The sequence below is a fragment of the Anser brachyrhynchus genome, assembly GCF_964034855.1.
Source record: "Anser brachyrhynchus genome assembly, chromosome: Z".
Lineage (NCBI taxonomy): Eukaryota > Metazoa > Chordata > Aves > Anseriformes > Anatidae > Anser > Anser brachyrhynchus.
In genome coordinates this window covers 7131753-7154120 of record NC_137697.1, presented here as the reverse complement: position 1 = coordinate 7154120, position 22368 = coordinate 7131753, and the positions used below count along the sequence as shown (strand labels likewise).

The 22368-nt window shown below is 41.2% G+C and overlaps 1 protein-coding gene across 1 annotated transcript in view; it reads left to right on the top strand.

Moving 5' to 3' along the window:
- Positions 1–52: 52 nt before the first annotated feature.
- Positions 53–22368, top strand: part of GOLPH3 (golgi phosphoprotein 3) — a 35907-nt gene continuing 13591 nt past the window's right edge. Inside the window, exon 1 of the mRNA XM_080575163.1 lies at positions 53–606. Coding sequence (XP_080431289.1) covers positions 391–606 — 216 coding nt within the window. The 5' untranslated portion in view covers positions 53–390. The remainder of the gene's footprint in view (positions 607–22368) is intronic.

Here is a 22368-nt window from a genome sequence, read left to right as displayed (position 1 = left end):
GGGGACAGCGCTGGCCCCACCACCGCCGCCGCCGCCGCCGTCGCCGCCGCCGCCGCCCGCGGCCCTTTCCGGTGCCTCCCCCTGGCCGCTGCTGCCACATCCTCCGCTGACATCAGCCCGCGCCGCCATATTGCGCCAGGAGCCGCCTCCGCCAGCTCGGCCGCCGCAGGGGGGGACCCCGGGCCCCGCCGTCTCCTCCTCCTCCTCCCCCGCCGCGGCCGAGACCCGCTCCCCATGAGTCCGCCCGGCCGGCCGCAGCCGCGGTGCGGGTAGGGCCGAGGCGGGAGCGGCTCCCGCGCCTTCCTCCTCCTTCTCCTCCTCCTCCTCTTCCTCCCCAGCGGTCGCCGAGGCCCCCTCTGTCTCTCACTCCTCTCCCCGCCGCCTCCGGCCATGACTTCCCTCACCCAGCGCAGCTCCGGCCTGGTGCAGCGCCGCACCGAGGCCTCCCGCAGCGCCGCGGCCGCCGACAAGGAGCGGGGGGCCGGCGGCGGCCCCGAGGACGAAGGCCGCCGGGACGAGCCGGGGGACGACGAGAAGGGCGACTCCAAGGAAACGCGGCTCACCCTGATGGAGGAGGTGCTGCTCCTCGGCCTCAAGGACCGCGAGGTGCGGCGGCCCGTCGGGGGATGAGGGGGGCGCTGACGGGGGGTGTAGGGTGGGCTTGGGGCAGGGGATGTCAAGGAGAGGAGGCTCCGGGGGGACCCCGCTGCGGCTTTTCGGTACTTAAAGGGAGGGGTTGTGAAAAAGATGGAGAGCGGCTCCCGGTCGATCAGATAGTGACAGGACGAGGGAATGGTTTTAAAGTAAAAGAGGAGAGGTTTAGGGTAGAGCTCAGGAGGAAATTCTTCACTCAGAGAGTGGTGAGGCACTGGCACAGGCCGCCCGGAGGAGCTGCGGGTGCCCCATCCTTGTAAATGCTCAAGGCCAGGTTGGATGGGGCCCTGGGCAACCTGGTGTAGTGGGTGGCATTCCTGCCCATGGCAGGGGGTTGGAATGAGATGGTCTTTAAGGTCCCTTCCAACCCCAATCGTTCTGTGATTGTGATGTTGCTGGAGGATTTGTGTGCTGTTGCAAGCCAAGGGGTTTGGAGGAGGTGGGGAAGGCACCTTGGGGAGAGTTGGGACCCCCCCCCCCCCCCTTTGGACATGGGGCTGACAGAAAGGTTTTAAAGTTTGTAGCATCTCAGGCAAGGCTTGAAGGGAGAGTTTGGGGGTTGGATACCTGGAGGTGAAGGCCAAGACCTCTGGACAGCACAAGTGCTTGTCTTGGAGGCCTGGGTAGACCCGTGATGTTTATACTCCTCCAGCTTACCTGGGGGACTTGTCCCCCTTGTGTCAGACACAGTTATGTTGTACTTATGGGATAAGTACAGCTGTATTGTATTTATGGGATTGTACTTATGGGATATTTCAGGATGTGCAGCAGCCCTTTCTTAAAAGACTTTTCAGACTGAGGCACATGAAAAACGTCTTAAAATTCAAGGAGACACGTGATAAAAATGGGTCTTGAATCGTAAGTGGGTCAAAATGAGGAAACAGCATTACTGTATAATTGTGTTTTTACTGAATTTATAGATTAATTGTTTGACATGGTACTGTGAATAGCAGAAGGTATATTTCTACTGGCATGGTGGTCAATTTTATATTGATTATCATTTGGAAGGGATAATCAATATAAAAAACATGCACACTGCAGAAAGTCAGTCCTATCAGGGGAAATAGTTTGATATGGTGTATGGTGAAGCATAATACCTGTTTATTTTAGATCTGAATTATAATATGAATTTCATTGAGTGACTTGTTTTAGTTGTTATTGTTGTAAGTAAACTACTGAAGACAGCTCATTGATTTGGGTGGAATTCTCTTAAAGTCATGCCTGTTCACGAGCACAGAGTAAGGGGGGGGGGAAGCTGATAAGTTGTATGCTCTTTGACAGTGCGTTGCATCTAAAATAGATTTGCTGGTTGATGACAGATTAAAGAGTAGTTTTCATGCTTAATGTTTGTTTTCTAATGTGTGTGGGGTGTATCTATGTACATACCTGCTACAATAACATGCCTTATTTCTCTCTGACTGCGTGCTTCAGGCCATATTCTTATAATCCCATTTTTTTCAGATGGACCTTGCCATGGCACCCTAATAAAGTCAGTAGATACTCACAATGATGTGTGCTTCCACCTGTTGACTCTGAAGATGTGTCTATGCACATTTCTCTTCCAACTCACCTGAATAGTTACAGGGAAGTGTTAGGCATGCTGAGACAGGTTTCTGTCAGGATTGCCTGCGAGGAATAGGTGATAGACCGGGTTTTCTTTCAGCCTCATTTTTTCATGAATCTGTGGTAAATCTGCTGAATTTGTGGGTACTGGGCTGTAAAGATTTCAAGTTAGGTAGTGTTCTGTCTGCCTACAAATATACAGTGTAAGTGTTCCTAGTATATGAAAGTTAGTAATTAACACTGAGCCTAAAAAAAATCCAGCTTTGCACTGGTGTACATCAAAATTATAAATCACCTGACTTTACGAAGAGCAGCAGAGGCACATGCTACAGATAATGTATTATTTCTTTGAATGGAAAAACAGAACTGATTACAGTGATGTGGATATTCGTGACTCCCTTAAGATTTTGCAGTGGAAACATCAGCCAAGAAGAACGGTAATGTCATCTCTAGGGTAGGGGGGCTTATGTGTACAAACAGCATATACGGTTTCTGAGGTTTGTTAAACATGAATCACCAGGGTTTGTTTTGCTTTTCTGTCCCTTGTGTCCCTCTCATTTATAGTAAGTAAAGGTCTTTGTCTTTTTTATTTTAAACTATAGGTTCGTTTTCAGAGATGATTTTTTTCTCTATTTTTGAATGATAAGTAAGCAAAAGAAACTTATGCAACTGGGAGTGCTTTTTATAAAGTTTTTACTTCTAATAGAATTGGTTCCCAATGACATTGGTGTGAGCCTTTGTCATGACAGAAAACAGAGGAAAAAGTAAAACAAGGTCTGTAAAGAATAACTGTGAAACTATACAGAGTATAAGGGAAAAACAAAAGCAAGTATGTGAGCTTAAAACTCAACTGAAAACCAGTAAATCTAAAGCTGACAACATCCTTCCTCTTTAACTGAACACTAAATTATTTTATCCTTTTGGAATAAAATAATAATTCAGTCACAAGGCTGAATTCGTGTAAGAGCATATTTCTCTGAAAATATTTTCTCTCTTGGAAAACTCACTGATAACTGCATTGTTAACTTAACTTTGAGGTTTTGGGGGGTAATTTTTTTTTTCTAACTGGTGAATGTGGCATAATACAATGTAAATTGTGTACAGAACACCTTGCATGCAAGGCAATGCCATTTATAATTTGTATGGGTACGTGGAAGAGCCTTTGCTCTTAGGAGAGTATTACAGGAAGATTCAGGCAGCGATAGATAGATGAGTTGTATGTTTCCAGGAGATTGTTAGATATTTACGTGAATCCTGCTTTCAGAACAGAGCAAGGCCTTTAAAAGCCATAGCAGAACTCTTGAGTTGTTGCCCAGTTGTCGCTGCAGTATTGGTTGAGTGATGTGAATGTCCAGCTGACCTAAAACAAACACAGCACGCCTCAGCCCATTCTTAATGCTTGCACACAATTAACTGCCTTCACTCATGCTTCCCGGGCATTGCCTTCCTCCCCCCCCAAGTTTGATCTTATTAAAATGTAATTTATGGAGGGCTGTTTGCTCTTTTTTTCCACCAGTGGTTCCTCTTTGTTTGTACCTTCTATGTGTATTTAACTATTTCTGTATTCCAAAGTCAAGATAGGTTGCAAGGGATATATGCTGAAATGCCTGCATAACATGACAAACGCGCTGTCCTTGGAGGAGCAGGTAATACACTGGAACAGGATGCATTACTGCAGTTCTAGAGGGAGCATCCTTGAGGAAATACTTGGAGTCCCTTCAGAGATAAGGCTGGGAATGGGAATCATGCCCATCCATTTAGAGCAGAGCCATAGCCTGTTGCTATAGGAATAAAAAATACTCACTGAAATAAAACACTTTGCTGTATTAAGTTAAAAATAGTTTTGCGGTGGGGTGGGTTAAAGCTGCAGTGAAAGGGAGGCTATTATGTAGAACTCCTGAAGCATCTGAGGTCACCGCTGCCAAAAGAATGGAGTAATAAATAGTGACAGTTAGCTTATTTGAAAATGACAGCTCGGAGATGAGTGTGGACCAGTTTGTTCCTTATGGCTCTTCTGGACATCTTGTGACTCTGTCCCATAGAAAATTGACAGGCTGAAAGGTGGCTGTGCTCTGTGACCGTCTCCCCATTTCATATGTGTGTGTGTGCATATATGTATTTTTTTTCCTCTTTCCTTTTTGGAGTTTTCTCCCTGTAGTAGCTGGGAATCTGTTCAAATGCAGCAATGCTCACAGCTGCTCCTGTACACAATGTGCCACAGCGAAACAAATTGATCTAGCTGTAGAGACATGGCACCTACTTCTGTAGACCAGATAATTGTGCTCAGTAAGTAAAAATACTTACTTTAACTATTTCCTTATTAGAAAAGAAAGAAAACTCACATAAGTGTGCTGAAATAATAGTCCCGCAGTGCTGCAACAGTGAATATTTCTGGATTTATTTATTCTTTAGTGAAGCCAAAACACTGAGTTGAAGTGATGTTCAGTCACTTTGTTCGGTACAGAAGTTCTCTTGGATCTTTGCTACTCATGTTGGTTCGTGTATTGCTGAAAAGTTGGTGTTACAGTAGTCTTACAGCATAGCTTTCTGTCCAGATAGTTCATGAGAAGGTTTCTAGATTGTATTTTCATTGTATTAAGCAAACTATTAGGGAGATGTTTTGCTTACTTCAAATGTGGTGTTTTGTGTTGATCAGATTAGTGCTAAAATGAAATTTATTCTTTATTTTTCTTAACAAATCTGAGCAGCTGGATGATTTTTTTTTACTGAAATTTGTGTTTTAATCCTAAAGATATTCTTTTTGAAAAATGAGTAGAATTTTAAAAACATCTGAAATATGGGTGGCATTTTCTATAGTCTTAAAATTTGTATTTGTGGAATTCATATCCTGATGCAGAAGTGGTGTTTTTTTTTTTTTCCTCCTGTGTAATAAGTAATCAAGTTCTGGAAAGTCTTGTTGGTATCTCTAGTTTTTCTGCTTGTATGTGTTTGTTTTCAGTTGTTCCTTCCTGTTTAATAAAAGGCTTCAGCAGCAGCCAGAATATCAACTCGAGCTCCCAGGTTTTGCTGAAAAAATTCTGGTACAAATGAGTGAAACATGAGGAGGCGTCTGTCGGGAATTCACATCACAGTTGAAGAATGATGTATGAATGTTGAAACCTTGACAAAGACGTCCTTTTTCTCAAATGTTCAAGTCTTAATAACAACAAAGTATGTAATGTCTGTTATGAAAAATTCTTTTTCATGATTGCCTACCTCTCTGGTCTTTTTTGTTTTCATGACCATACATAAATTGCAGGCCATAGAAGAGATGAGGCATAGGAGGAGGAGTGCCCAAATTCTGAGCACTACAAGATGCAGTGAAGTGCCTCTTCACCGGGCTTCTCAGTAAATCCTGCTGCTTTGGGGCTCTTTAGAGGACGTGCTCATCTGGAAGCAGCATTACAGTTACAAGTTGACTTTATGTATTAAAATGGTGTTTATTTTTCATGTTTTTTCATGCAGCCAGCATGGTTACCCCTGCTCTTCTAGCATAGCTAATTTGTTATCTATATGACTTATTCACGAGTATCTTCAACTGTAGTGTAGTGCCCTCCTTAATATCAAACTGGTGACCTTATTGCACTCTACAGGTACCTTAAAGGAGGCTGTAGCGAGGTGAGGGTTGGTCTATTCTCCCACGTGCCTGGTGACAGGACGAGGGGGAATGGGCTAAAGTTGCGCCAGGGGAGGTTTAGGTTGGATGTTAGGAAGAACTTTACCGAAAGGGTTGTTAGGCTTTGGAATGGGCTGCCCAGGGAAGTGGTTGAGTCACCATCCCTGGAGGTCTTTAAAAGACATTTAGATGTAGAGCTTGGTGATATGGTTTAGTGGAGGACTTGTTAGTGTTAGGTCAGAGGTTGGACTCGGTGATCTTGGAGGTCTCTTCCAACCTAGATGGTTCTGTGATTCTGTAATGCCAGACAAAAATTTGTCAGAGCCTATTGAGACACTCCTCAATTTTTTAAGTGCTCTTAAAAAGCAAGGCTGTAACTCTTCTTCCTCTCCTACAGCAAGCTAATTTTTTGTACATTTTGTATGAAGTACATCTGAGAAAGTATGGCTGGTTAATCATGGAACTGAAAAATTAACGTTTTCCATTAAAGAAAAAGTGGTATTCAGCTGTTTTTTCATACTAAAGTAGTTCAGGCACTGCTGCACTTAGAAGCTACGTGCAGTGGGCCACCTTTGCAAGGCTAAATTGACCAGCCAAAGTGTTGCAGAGAGTAAAAATAATTAAGAATGACTTTTCTACTCAGAGCAGATGACTGCTGCACATGTTCATTTGTGTTTGTGGAGAGAGGAAAATCATCTCCAGTAGTGGTGTTTGTCAGTTTCCTCTGCATGGACAACATTCTCAGGCTGTCTTGTCAGAACTTTTGGTAAAGGAAAAAAAGTTACAGTCAGCCTACTGTGTGCCACTGCTGACTGTTTTTCACAGCTAACCTGCTTGTAAAATGTGAATTTCAGTAATTTTTCTTTCCTTTCAGAAAGAAATATTCATAATACGTTATTTCTGAAATCTTTCTGCAGTAAAATTGTGAATAAAATAATACACAGCTGTTCGCTTCCTCTGAATTGCACTGTATATCAGCCTGGATGAGTGGGAGCACACAGATGTGTGATATTATGATTAACCCATATTATGCATAAGTAAGTTATGCCCACCACCCCCATATCCTAAACTAAACTACTGTATTTCAGCCTGTTTTTTGTTTGTTTGTGGTGGACCTTTAAAAGGATGAATGGTATGCCTTGTGAGCTAGGCCTTTGTAATTACAAATGCAATGAACACTTGCAGGTCCTCTGCTGTTTGTGGATGTTGTATGATTTATTTCTCGCAATAGGAAATCAGGCTAGTGGGCTTCTTTGCGTATCTTTCTCTTGCTAATTTTCTTTTAAGCACGTGTAAGCTGCTTGTTGCTATATACTTTCTAATAATCTTTCTTTATAGTCTTACTGGGTAGCACCATTTGGTTCAATATAGTCCTTAACTGACAGGCTAGCTGTCTTGGGTGCGCAGGCTACTGTTGTACACTGGGTTTTCTGTCCAGCAAATGATTGTTTCACAGGACATCACACTAACAGTTTTCGCTTTTGTAGATGCCTGACTTTACGCTGGCACTTCCATGTCTGTCAGTCTGTTCCACGAGTGGAGCATGCCTTTTTTATTAAGTTTCAGCACACGTTCTGCATAGTGGAGAAGGCACGTATTACATTCATTGGTTAGGCTGAGGTAAATGCCAGGTAGATGTTTCATCTATGGTAGTCTCTTAAATGCTAAGTACAACTGCTTTGCCCATGTAGGATATTGAAATGTGCCTTCTGCTTTAGCAGCATCTGCAGACTGTGTGTGTGGCTTTCAATTTGCCGGTGGTACATCTTAAGCGCTAAATGGAATAACGTGTTCCTTTTGATGCAAGAACAGTGCAGTGAGTGGAATTTCTAATCTCACAGTGAAAATTTGTGATGTGGCACTGTTATGAGATGGTCTGTTTCTTGTGAATTTTTTGCACCTGGGCAAGTGAAACAAAGAGTAGTTCTGAAAAGAAAGGACAAGCTGAAAGGAAACTGGGGGGAGTTCAGACAGGAGAGAGGAACCCCTATCAGTTATGTACACTTTTTTTTGGACACCCAAAACATTACTCTGGATGTACATACTCATTGATGACTTAATTAAAGAGCACTACGAATTCCTCAAAATGAAATACTGCACGGCTCCCCAGTTTGAAATAACCCCCTGCTTTACTTAGACTTCAAGTTGTGTTAGATGTGGGAGAAAAAAGTTTATTTTATTTTTTTAATAAAAAAAAGGGATAGCTGTTGTATTTGGGGACAGATACAGTATATTTGCAATATGCCCTCCAGAGGAGGACATTTTAGTTGTAATATTGCCTAGTCAATAGACAGTTGGGCCAGTTCTCTTCAGTATCTTCATCGACAACCTGGAGAAGGAGATCAAGTACACCCTCAGTAAGTTTGCAGATGACACCAAGTTGGGCGCGAGTGTTGATCTGCTGGAGGGCAGGAGGGCTCTGCAGAGGGATCTGGGTGGGCTGGACCCATGGGCTGAGGCCAACTGTATGAGGTTCAACAAAGCTCAGTGCCTGGTCCTGCACTTGGGGGAAAACAACCCCATGCAGTGCTACAGGCTGGGGTAAGAATGGCTGGAAAGCTGCCTGGTGAAAGGGACCTGGTTGTGTTGGTCAGTTGCCAGCTGAATACGAGCATTCAGTGTGCTCAGCTGGCCAAGAAGGCCAACAGCATCCTGGCTAGTATCAGGAATAGTGTTGCCAGCTGGACCAGGGAGGTGATCGTCCCCCTGTGCTCAGCTCTGGTGAGGCTGCACCTGGAGCCCTGCACCCAGCTCTGGGGCCCCAGCACAAGAAGGACACGGAGCTGCTGGAGCAGATCCAGAGGCCACGAGGATGCTCAGAGGGCTGGAGCACCTCTGCTGTGGGGATGGGCTGAGGGGGCTGGGGGTGTTCAGCCTGGAGGAGAGAAGGCTCCGGGGAAACCTTACAGCCGCCTGCCAGTGCCTAAAGGGGGGTGCAGGACAGCTTGGGGGGGACTCTGTGTCAGGGGGTGGGGTGATAGGACAAGGGGGAATGGCTTTAAACTAAAAGACGGTGGGTCTAGATTAGATGTTAGGAGGAAATTCTTCACTGAGGATGGTGAGGCCCTGGCACAGGCTGCCCAGAGAAGCTGTGGCTGCCCCATCCCTGGCAGTGCTCAAGGCCAGGCTGGATGGGGCTGTGGGCAGCCTGGGCTGGTGGGAGGTGTCCCTGCCCATGGCAGGGGGGTTGGGAAATTAGGTGGTCATTAAGGTCGCTTCCAACCTAAACCATCCTGTGATAGTCAGTCAAAGTCAGTTAAACCTTCTCCTTTTACTTTGCCAGTATTAGGCCTGCTTTCTCTGCCTTAGAAGGAGTTATCAGATTTGCTCTTTTCTTACTCTATTTAAGAGAATAGTTCTGAGTCTGGCTGGGTTGGAGTTAATTTTCTTTGTAGCAGCCAGTTCAGTACTCTGTTTTTGATTTGTGACCAAAACAGTGCTGTTAACACACCTGTGTTTGAGCTGTTGCTGAACAGTTCGGGCTCAGCATCAAGTCTTTCCCTGTTTGCCCCTCCGCTCCCCCCAGCGATGAGGCCGGGCCTGTGCCAGAAGCTTGGAGGGGACACAGCAGGGACAGCTGACCCCAGCTGAACACAGGGATATTCCATACCATATGGCATTGTGATCAGCAGCAGTTTTTTTTTGTTACGTAGTCATTGCTTGGGGGTTGGGTGGGCATCAGTCTTACCTATGGGAGGTGGTGAGCCACTGCTTTTGCATCTTTTTTTGTCTTCTTCCTTTGTTCTTCTTTTCCTTTGTTTATTAAACGGCTTTTATCTCACACACAAGTGTTTTGTTTGCTTTTACTTTTGCCCTTCCTAATCCAGCTGATAGGGGAGAGAGAGAGGGAGCAATTGCGTGGGGCTTAGCTGCCAGCCAGAGCCAGCCGCAGGGAGGCACTAAACGTGTGCAAGTTGTTTGTTGTAAGCTCCTGCTTGTTGTACTTTTATCTGGGCAGGACGTGAGCTCTTTTTCTTTTCCTGCCATGTTTGCTTACTGCTGTTTGAAGACTTCTTTTGAGTGAAGTATCTGATGTGGAGGATCTGAGCGCCAGTTCTAAATAAACACTTCTTTCAAATGCATGCCAGATTTTATGCTCAGTGACAATAGCTGGTATTGTAGGAAATAATTTGCAGGCTATGGAACAAATAAACTGCAACTTTATTTTACACAAAGTATGGAGAATCAGTTGGACCCTGATGGAAGGTTGTGGCTTTGAAGTAATTCTCTCCATGTGCATACACCTAATCGTGCTGAAAGTTAGGATTGTAAGTTTCTTTTAATTCCTAAAGGAACAATCAGACTTCCAAGTTGTGCGTGGGTGAATTGCCTCCTCTTCAGCAAAGTTGCATGTTTTTGTCTTCCTTTTAGTGAAGAGATGTCTGTGTACATGCTTAAAAAGCTGTGTGGTAGCATTTGGCTTGAGTGTTTTCAGTAGTCGACAGCAGTTGCTGTTTGTTATTTATTCTTAAACACAGTGTCAGGCTGATCAAATACCTGACAAGTTTCTTGTCAACAATATTGGATTCTTGAATATGCATGCTTGCTTTCCAAAAGTATTTCTAGTGTTTGGCTGTCAGAACACTTCAGAGACTTTCCTCACTAGCTTACCTTCTGTTTATAACTAGACTGCAATTTATGTTCCAGTAAAATGGCTAATGATTTAAATTGCATCAGAAGTTGAAAAACAGGGACTGCAGTCTGACATCAAATCTTCAGGTTGAGGTATTTCAATAAAAAATGCTTCTGCACTCAGGCTTGCTTTTCTTTCTTAAACCAGAGATTAATTTTTAAAGGTTCTGTAGGTCAAAGTGCATCATTAGATGTTCCTGCAACCACCTTGGCTGAGGTGTTGACTTGCTTGAAAGATAAGATATGCAGTGACAAACTAGCTAGGTATAGATTGGCACAGAATCTCAGTCGGGTTTGCAGAGAACGAGGAGGAATCTGGTTTATTTTAATTGCAAAAGTGCAGACTTGAAGTTAGAATATTTTTCCTTTGACACGTGAGAAAATCTACGATGTTACTTTAGAGATGTGTATTTCTTGAATATTTTGAATACTCACAAATTCTGGACATGTTTTTATCTATTACTACTATTTACTGTTTATTACCATATTTGAGGGATGACTGGTAAGAGTGATGAATGTCTCTTTTACGTTGTTTTGTTTTCAGAAGAACATCTATATAATTTTTTCCAATTATGTAGATAGACAGAACTGTTACTTTTGCTGAGACTGAAATCTGTATGTACCCATTTAAGGGCTACCTGAGAAATTCTAGTTTTGGTTACAAGCCAAATAATATATACAGAGCAGCCCTCTCTGAATACAGTTCTGTCGGGTGAAGCTGTATCTTGTATCTTTCACCAAAGAAGTTGCTCCAGAGAAACAGTTAAAACTGCAGTCTGGCCGACAGTAGGTGTGAGAACAATTCTGTTTAAAGAAAAAAAAAAAAAGGAAGTTTGGTCTTTTTATAATTTTCTAGATGATAATAATAAACTTTATTGAAGCTTATTGCTGTCAAAACAAAAAAAAAATAATCTTGCATTTCAGGGAAGCTTTTTCTCATGTTTAGATTCTAACACAAACTTTGAGCATGTTCTCAGCTAACTGTATTCTTGTATTCCTGAGCAGCCTTCTGTTAATCCTCTTGTCTTTTAGGAGGGAAGGGATTGATAAACAATGAAAAGAGACATGGCAAGCTATTACTGAAGAGGTCTTTAAGCAAGACCCTAACCCTGAACGTTATCTTTTTAGACAAGCATGAATAGGTTGGGGTAAGACCACACAGTTCCTTGCCAAAGGAAATCGATTTAGGACTTGTTAGAGAATTCTGCCACAGGAGCTCAGTTTGTTTTTGTGTTTTAATGCATCTGGCATTGTGTGCTACTGTAGTGTCATGGAGTATCAGATTTTCTTAGAGGTAAAAAAATCTATAGCTGTTAGACTTAAAGATTAATAGAGGAGCTTTGAACATGTATTAGAAAGTAACAGAATCTCTAGGTCATTAAACAACATGCAGATAATAATAAATTAATAAAAGTAAAATAAACATCTGCTTTTCTGTTCGCTGTTACCTGCAGCTTCTGTGCTGTGGTTAAGCTCATCTTCAGGTAGATTAAATTACAATAACCTGCAGTGGAAAGAAGAGAACATATCTTTTTATCCTCTGAGGGTGAAACTGGATTAATGTGTATAATAAAAAAAATACCTGTGGTGAGATCAGCCTAATGTTACCTTGATGGTTCAAACAATTTTAGACATGCCAGCCTGTGTTCAACTAATGTTGCAGTGAAGCTTTTCCTTTTGTCTTCTTCCATCATTGTTTTCTGTTGTTTGTGTCTCCTCCCAGCTCATTATGAATATGTTTATGCTGATGAAAGAAGTTCTGACTGGTTCTCTCTGGAGCTCAAGGTCCTCTGTATGTTCACAGGTTACTTGAATAGCTGCCTTAAGAGCACGTAGAAGTCCACGTAAAGACTTAGCTGAGGAGAAACAGATGCTGACTGGCTGCACAAGAGGAGTTGAGCAGAACCAGTGCAGAATTGCCCATTATATTCCTGTTATGTCTTCTGTGCCCACAGTGAGCTATCAGCAGTTTGAAGCTTATTAGATTTTTGCAGAGCAAAATTCTGTGTGCATCATCTGTTTCCTGTCTGATAAAACTAAATTTCCAGTTTTCCAGGTTGCCAAGAATTAAATTATTTTAGTGGCCTATAGGAGACATACAGAAGAGGTATTTGACATACTTGTTAAAATATTTAAATGTAATTAGCAGATAAGATAAATTTATAGTTTAACACAGTAATTAAATTTGAAAGGCACCATGTATTATCCAATATGTCAACCAGTATTACATCAAATTAAGTATTTGTGCAGATTGGAGAAATAAGCAGCATTTTTTTTGCAGTGCTTTGAAAGTCTAACAACTTTAGTAACTTCTGTACATGCTTTTCTGGTATTTCTGTATTGAGATGTGTGATTGCCAGCTATTCCTACTGACGTGGCAGTGGGTGTTACCTGAAGTTGTGCCACCAAGCCATGTTACATAGACCACAGTTTGAGAAATGTTGATCTGAGGGATTCAAATGATAAGAATGAATACGCAGTTATTTGTCCAAGTAGTGACAAGCTTTTCCTACATGTAACTGAGAACTTGGAAAAATTTGTGGCTTTTGTGTTTTGTGTTCATTTTTACAAAACTTCTTTACTTATTTTTATGTCGAGAAGCTTCTTGCAATGATATTCTGGAAGAATAAACTTAAATCATCTTTTTTTTTTTTTAAGTGTTTGTTATTCTAATATGAGAATTTCCTGCTCTGAAAAAGCATATGGTTGAACTTTTTAGGATTAACTGGAAAGCTCAGATTTGTTGGACAAATACTTTATAAATATGCTCAGTGTTAAATTAAGCATACACTGCATCAATCTTGCTGATTTCCACCTGAGATTCAGAAGCTGTATTTGTTCTTCTTTGTAGAACGATGGTGTTTCTAAATAAAACACCAGCTTCCAAGGGGATTTCTTATCTAAAGACGCAGTAAGCGTTCTACAGTAACTCACTTATTGGCTTTGATCTGCATGAGATTTTTGCTTAAAGTTGCATTATCTCAAAGAATAGATTTACTTACCTGCAACAATACCAGGCAATATTTTTTTCTTTTTAATCAGTGATTTTACTTTCAGCTAAAAGGGTAGGAACAACAGAATTGTAAAGAATTCTCTGGATTTGAGGTTCACTTACTGTTCTTTGTCCTCTCCTGCCCTGGTCTCTTGGGATCTCTGTTTAGTTGTATGACTTGACCTTAATATCCAAGAAGATGTAGCCTATTTCTTGAAGAAGAATGTTGATAACAGGTACACTTGGAATTCATAAAATGAACCTTTTGGGTCAGTGTGAAGGAGTGAAATTTTATGTTAAAGCATAATTTGTAATAAAGGATAATGTAAGCATCTGGTTTATGTATACATACTGCTTGTGTTGTGTATTTTACCTCTTTGGATTTGAGAACAGCTTTAAGGAGATGTTGACGCTCTTGAGGTGATTGCAGCTGCTTTCAAAAATTCAAAATATTAATAATCTCAGAGGCTACATAAAGGGAGCAGTACATTAAGATGGTTCCCCTCTTCATGGGGGTTATGATAGCCCCATGCTCCCCAGTTTGCTAGTACTCTTTGTTAAAATCAGAATACTTAAAAACAGTGTTTGGCATCAGCAATCATAGCTGTGCAGCAGATAATCTGTTGCAAGCCACTTTACAATTTATATATCAGCAAGAGGATGCAAGGGGAGGGAAACAGCCATCCCTGACATGAAAACTGTGGCAGAAAAAATTCCTTTTAACCTGTTGCGGTGCACCTGGACAGCATCTGCTGTTACTCCTTTATCCTCTGTCCTCCCCAGCTCTCTTCCTGTAGGTCCCAAAATTATTACTTCAGACAGGGACTCCTTGACTGAAAAAAGCAAGAGTTGCGTCGCAATTGTGATCAAGTCCATTATGAAATACGACTTGAAACAGCCCATGTTTCAAGAGGAATTGTCTCTCCCTGCCTTTTGCAGTAGGTTTCATATGGGTGACAGATGATGATTTGGGATTATTATGTTCTGTCTGTGCTTTGTGCCGGCTAATAATAGGCTAGCAGACACCTCTGAAAGTACTTACTGTTGCTTCAGAGAATCAGAAAGGGATGCTATTGCCGTCCTGTCAGATTTAAATAATATAACTTCAAGTTTATGATGATCAGGGTAATCATTGCTGAGATCCAAAAACAGGGAGCTAAAGGTAGTGATGAATATAGTGTGTGATACCTCAAGCATTATGTCCTTTGTGTCTTCTGAGTAGATGGTGCTCATTAATGGCTTCACTATAGGTCACCCAATAATGTGTGATTTTTTTTTTTTTGAGCTTTTTATCCCAAAGACTAACTGAATAGTTCTAGCCTTAACTGTTCAGGTTGTGGTTTTGAAGTCAGAGTAAAGAGGGGTTGTCACTGAAGGGGGGATATCTTTGCCTTTTGCCAACTGTCCCAACCACGTTCATTTCCTTTCTTGTGCTGCCACTGAAATTCATTCACCTGCTCAGTAGATCAGGTAATGGAACTGTCCATTAGCTTTCACAGAGACTGCTTCCCTCATCTAGTGTGCTACATAAATGCTGCTGTGGTCCCACTGAGCTGATATGGGGTGACAGAGTAAATACTGTTTCTTAAGCAGCAGTTCAGGATTTGTTGGACTGTGTTCTCAGGTTTGGCCCTCAAATGCTAACAGTGAAGGCGTGGGGGAGGACTTAACCTTCTCAAGTTAAATGATTTTGTTGAAGGTTAAAATGAAATGCTCTGACATTGATTTTAAGTGTCAGTAAAACTGATGTGAGTCACTTGAATGAAGGTTAGTTGAAAAGTTTTACAGTTTAAGAGATGCTTACACTGGCAGAGGAGTTAAATGCTGGGATATCATTTTGTTCTCGATTTCTATTCCTATTTTTTCTTTTCCTCCCTGGTATTTCTCACTGCCATGTTAAGTACCTCTAAGAAAAGAGACTCGAATTTATGTACATACAAAATGTGAGTCTTTATCTCAGCATTGAAAACGAGCATTCAGGTATTCTTGCTTCATGATGCGCCATGCTGTGTAAATGCTAGAAGACTTCTCTGATAACTGTGCAGTGCAACATATAATGTCTACCAGCAGCCTACTCAGGACTGCTTTGCACAATCCTACAAATGACCCAAACTGGCTTGCAGAATTCTTCCAAGTTCCATGTTTGCTTTACCTGGTCTATCTCAGGCTATTATGTCTGACAACAATTTTTCCTTGCCCACATCTTCAAAGGAGAACTGAACCACCTCATACTTTTTACTCCTCCTGAACCATGACTCATGAGCAGGCCATGAGGTCTCCAACGTTGTATTTTTATTATGGTGGCATGCAAATTTGGTGATGTTGATCCATGAGACCTGGAGATAATTAATCTCAATAACATTCCCTGATGACACCAGGCACGGAATGTTTTCCAGTATGTTTGTCATCTGTGATGTCTGAGAACATACCATAAATAGTCTGCCACATATCAGAAAGAATAGAAGGCAATGAAGAAAACCACTGTTTGGGAAGTCTAGATACTTGTTTATGTATAAACATAATGATAGTTTTGTCGCGGAGCTTTTATACTGCTGCCACTGACACAGTATTTGAACGCCATCCATGCAGAAGTAATATAATAGCAAACTCCAGCAGAGTTCGAGAAGTCCGGTATTTTTGTCTCAGCATCCAAGCAGAGCTGGTTGAAAATCTTCCTCTGAAGTATTCTTCTAATGGGAAACAGGCTACCTGTAAATTCAGGATTTACTGCTAGTTAAAGCAAAACCTTTCTTTGACCTAGATTGTGCCTCCTGGCAGTGAAACCCTGAAGTTAGGGGTCTCATGTCTTCATGGTAAACTATCAGATGTATTGCCTTGGACCTAGGACTTTCAAGCCTCTTGGGAACTGCAGTTGCTGTTTATCATGGCTTTCTGTTACTTCCCAAGCTGGTCAGCTCCTATTCTGATGAGGCTATAAGGGTTCAAAAGGGTTACAACATTTTTTTTCCTGGTGTCTCTACATGAAGTTTCAGAAATTGCATTCTTTACTAAACTTTTGAAGTCTTTTTGTTTGTGTCTTTCATAAACAAAGAATTTGGAATTTCCTGAGACCAGGAATTTAGGATTTTGGGTAGCTTCAGTGATGGTCCTGATTCAGAACGTTCCATTTTAATTGCTTGGTTTATTTCAGTTTGATTACAGTAGATCTCTTGTCTTGCTTTTAAGTAGAGGATGCTAGGTGAGGGTTTAGGGAGTGCTCTGAAGTCCAAATATTAAATGAAAAGTCTTTTAGAGTAGTTTAGACTGGGTAAGTATTGTGTGCTGTCCCAGAGAAGCTCTGCTGTTGTGGTTCTTCATAAATGTGAATAGAGGTTAGTGTTAGGTTGAAGTCTCCGCTCTGAGTCAAACACTGAATGTGAGTCTGGATCTGAGGGTGGGCCTGAGGGGGCCTGTTGGTCATAAAACAAATATTTTGTATTTTTTGGTGAGCAGGCCATTGTATCCCTCAGTAATCTTCACGGACTATTACATAGTTTTATGTTTTTAATTAAAAGACTTATAAAGCTGATATTCATTTGCTCTGGCTCTGTGGTCTGTAAAGTAATCTGTAATAGCGTGAGGCTTGTTGGGTTAGATCAGGGAATGCATTGGCAGCTGTAGTCTGCAGTGTGCTTTGGAAGGATTTGTAAACAGGTAGTCTTAACCAAGCAAGTTAAATGTGATTTTTATTACCGTATGTGTATCTTGAAGCCTCAGGGTTGGAACTCTGCAAGTACTTTTCTTCTCTTCCTTTCTTCTGAACCTGAGATATTTTCACAGAATTTTCAGATTTCCTTGCCCTGCTCTGATCTCAGCCAGGTAGACTAGAACTGCTGGTCTCCCCTTGTGAGTTAGTTGAAGAATTCCAGAGATAATGTAATTTTCTGTAGTGGGAAGAGATTCTTAGTAACTCCTATGGATGAAACAAAGTATTAGGACGTAAGACATTATATGGTCCCATACAAGTCTTTTGTCCTCAATTTCAAAAGGAAGTTTTTTTTTAACCTTCACTCTGTAGTCTGTTAGACTTTCTCAGACAGTACTTTTAAGATAACAGGTATAAATGTGAAATGGCATCTGCAATTTTTTTTTTTTTGCATCGCTACTGCTAGGTGGCTTTAATTTGCACTTCAGATAGAGAAACTATTGAACTTTTTCTTAATAGAACAAGATTGACAATTGCCTGGAAGCTGCATAGAGTAGTGAAGGAGGCAACTGAATGACTGCTGTGTGAAGGCTGGCTGTTTTAATACTTAAGTGAGACATTTTTGTAGTTTCCCTGCAAGTTTTTTTTTAGAGGCATTGATTTTGCTGAAATCACTGATACACTTGGCATTGATATTTACCAAATATTTGCAGTTGTTCTGGTCAAGTTAGGGTCTTCTCCTTCTGATTGTTTACATACTTGGTCAATTATAATGGTCATTAGTGCAGCAGCTTTTGGGATCATCTGAGATGAAGAAAGTGTTATCTTCTTTGATTTTTTTTAATGTCTTCAAATCATGACATTTATGTAACTTCCAGATTTTAAATATCTGGAAATTTAAATTTTGCGTGTTGTGGAAAATAGAAAATAAATGTGTCCTGTGGGAGTGTACTCTGATACTTTTGCAACAGCTTTTATGCTGTAATAGGACTGAGTGATTCAACAAAATATATGAATAGACTCCGTGTGCAGAATCCTGGTGTTGTCAGTGTTGTGTATGTGTTTTTGCAGTGGCTTTGTTATAGCATAACCAGATGATGGCACCAGATTTTTTTGTAATCACAGTGATAATGTTTTAGCTGCTTTAAGACATCATTTTTTTTGTCTATGCGGGATTTCTCGCAATTTCTAGCAATCCTTACAAACACTTTTAGCAAGTTCTAGGACCCTATCCTATTTTAAGTATAGTTTTGAGAAGATTGAGTTTCAGGGATGTTGGAGGCAATCTGGGTAAGGACATCCTTAGGGAATAACACAGGTGAAGGGTTTGAGGGACATGGGTAGGACCTTTCAAGTCGTGGCCTCTTCCCTGTGGGGTATGTGCGTGAGCCCTGCCTCATCATGCTCTGTGTGCCAGCATCTGTAGGGGTTAGAGTCCTAGCACATGGTTACACTGTGCTGTATACAGATGTGAGCTTGTGGATTCCCCTAGCACACAGGAAGGAGCTGCAAGAGTTTGTGCCTTGCTCAGCAAAGCAAGACCTGGTGTATCAGTAAGGCTTGCTTGCTTGAATATGTTTTAATATAATTGTGTGGCTTTTCCATCCCTCTTGGTGGCTGCTCACCATATATAGCGTAAATACTTTGCCTTGTCTGCCCCATCTGCCTGAACACATCTGAGGAAATCCACGAGGGTTGCAGAAACTCAGTCCTTTATAAATGCAGAAGTGAAAATTTAACGTATTTTATGTTATAGGAGCATGTGGTGGCGAAGCAGGCAGCTGTAGGATAGGGTGTCACAGGCAGGTGGTGTGGACGTGCAGCTGAAGAGGCAAAGTAAAAGTGGGAAGTGAAGGTTAGGTGGTAGGTTGGTAACACCCAGCCAGGCACAGGGCCATGGTCAGGAGATGGGTGGTATTTAGATTCCAGGTGACTAAAGGCTAACTGAGCAGGAAGGCTCGTATCAGCAGGGAATTGGGGAAGGTGCATGTGAAGAGGAGAAAGTGAATAAATGCTGCAAGAAGTGATGGGAGGGACATGGTGTAATGAATGTGGATTTTAGATAACCTGTTCTTTAAGTAGAAAGAGGATGTTAGTCTTAGTTACGTGCTTTGCCATACTTGAGTGGAAAGTCTGAGCTTTCAGAGTTAATAGAGTAGCAAGTTTCCATTATAAAATTCATTTTCATTCCCCTTTATGCTTGCCTAGCAGAAGTATTTTTTAATCTTAGAGTTTCTAGGTCAGCTCAGAAGAAAACCACTTTCATACTGTTTCTGTAAATAAACATGACAGTTGTAAATGTTCTTCTGATCATTGAATCAGCGTAGATTTTAAAATTGGCTCATGAGCTATTCATAGCTTAAAGCGCTATTCTAATGTGAACGCTGTCAGATAAAAATAATTCAGTACTTTTTAAGACACACATGTGCCCCTTGCTTAGCACCTTTAAAGAAGTAAGTATTTCATTGAGTTAGGATGTTTACAAAAGTAGAAAAGACTTGTAAGAAGACAGATACAGCAAAAATATTTGGTGTTTTATGGGTGGCAATATTAGTGCTATTTAAGGGTATTAAATAGTGGAATGACTTGCATCTGTAAATGTAGTGATCTTTGGTCTATCACATAAGTGTTTTGAGACTGCTAGGTATTTGGAACATAGTAGGAGAACGGTGTTAAAAGGTAAAACCAAATCCCTACTGTCTTCAGTAACCTGTAACCAGCAGTGTTCAGGGGCTGATAGGCTCAGACAGACCCCTCTTCCCCTGTACACTCTGACCTTCAGTTGTGTGGGGGTTTCCCAGATTGTGTGTGGCTTAACAAATCCTTTTTTCAATTTTGTTTTTGATTTTGCCTTCCTGTAAGGACAATTGAATGCGTTACGTAGAGAAGGAGTTGACCTGTGACTTTACTAACCTGTCAGTTTCAATAGCCACCTTCTAGGTCTTGCCTGGAAAAAGAAAAAATACTTGCTTCCTGTGTAAATAGTACAACAGTACTTTATACTACTGTTCTTCCACTCTGTATATTGTTATTCTCTCTGCCCTTTTCATTCCGCTTTTCTTCACTGTCCATGTTGCCTCTTTAATAGGCAGTACTGTAATGCTGAGCATTATTGTTTCTGTTTTCTGTACTTTTTTCTAGTTGTGCTATATGCCACTTGAGGTAGGTGTCGAGCTGTTTGCAGTGTTGAAGATAAATGTCCGCTTCTATTCTGTTTCAGCTACACCAGGAAGTTTGAGTTAATTTAAAGGATGATTTAGTTAGACTGTTGTGTGCTAACCTGACCTTCTCTGAAGGTTCCTTCAATTGTCTGAGGTCTTTACAGTAAGTGCCAAACATTATCCATCCATCTGCTTGAAGTACCTGGAAAGAACAGTTTAATGGATTGAAAAATGTTCAGGATGACACTGGCTGTTACATAATACCTCCTTCCTCACTTCATTAATAGCGGTATAATTTCTGTATATTGAAATAAGATGTTCCTTCTCTTGGATCCCCTGCAAACTCTGAGACTGAAAAAAAAAATAAGTGAGGCAGTATACATTCTCATGACTTTAATGTCATCAAACCCACTAGAGCAAGCAGTTCCGTTTATGAAGGTCATAATCTTTTTGAACTGCCTTTCTGGATCACTTGATTAAAAACTAGCAGATGGTTGTGCAGTCTCCTTCCTTGCAGATTTTAAAGACCTGCCTGGATAAAGCCCTGAGTAACTTGGTCTGACTTTCATAGCTGAACATGCTTTGAGCTGCAGGTAGGACTAGAGATCTACTGAGGTCTCTTCCAACCTGAATTACCCTAGGATAATTTATTTCTCTGCATCCTGTTTGTGGCCACGTATGTGGAATAAGTGCTGGAGCTAAGGATTTTATACCTGGTAATTGCTGCTGGGAGTAGTGTAGTTAATGTCACCTCCTTGGCAAATGCTTTAAATGCAGTTTTCATTACAAAACAAGGGAAATGTTTTTAGAACAAACTGTTTGCATAATAATATAACACTTTTTGTGAATAGAAGGAAGTATGTATTATGCCACAGCTGTTTGTCTGGTAGATATTTAATTTGCATATGTGTTGTCTGATTTCACTTTTTTTTTAATGTAAAGAGACTATTTGGTTGGAAATAGAATGTAGGAATCCTTGTTCTTTTTTTTTTAATCAAGAAAATACGGTACCATATCTCACACTTTTTTTTTTGGCAAAGAAGTGTCTGGTGCTTACCAAAACGAATTACCAAATGGCTGTTTTCTGAGAGTAGCTGATTAGATAACTTCTCAAATGCCTCTCCAACCTTATGTTTATGGCCTTTTAAGTAAATATCTGTGACATTTCAGTAATGGCTTTCTACTAATTAAGTGTTTTTGTAGAATTTTTAGAAGTATGGGTCATTTGTGTAATAAAGCTCTTGAAAATCGTACAATGGCTCGGATTGGAAGGGACCTTAAAGATCATACAACTTCGACCCCTGCCATGGGCAGGGACACCTCACACCAGCCCAGGCTGCCCACAGCCCCATCCAGCCTGGCCTTGAGCACTGCCAGGGATGGGGCAGCCACAGCTGCTCTGGGCAGCCTGTGACAGTGCCTCACCACCCTCAGTGAAGAATTTCCTCCTAATGTCTAGGAAAAATAGCTAAGAGCTAAATGGAAACAAATATTTTCTTGTTCCTATAAATCTGTATTTAGTGGCATGCCTTTGTTGGTGTCTGGGTTGCAGGTCTAGTGGACTTAGGTGTTTCCATCTGGTGTCCCTGTACACTGGCAGCTGTCATTTGCAAGTACGATAAAGTTGTATTGTTCATGATTTAAGCTGGTCTTTGTCACTGGCTAGGGTAAATTTTATGAGACAGTGCTCATTTTGTTTGGTTTTTGTTTCCTGTATTCCAAAGTGGATGTTTTCATCAAGAGGATGTATTGCTAGAGGAGTTTTGGAAGGTCTTTCCAGGGTTGTACCAAGTGTTTCCACAACCATTTCCCAAAAGACAAATTATTTCTCAGAATGATTTTGTTTTGTTTTAAATACTGTTCTTGCATGTTTGGTAATATTAAGTGTCTGTTACTGTATCATTTAAATAGAATCCTTTTCATATTTTTTGTCATAGTTGTCAAGCAGTGAAGTACAAAATTCAATAAATGTATTTCTAGGGATTGAGTAAGTTTATCGTGTTGAATATTTGGTTCTGCTATTTAAGCAGACAGCTATCAGTGCGGAAATATAGATGAAGTGTGTTAGGTGTTGTGTGGTTCATAGAATAAACATGGTTTGCAG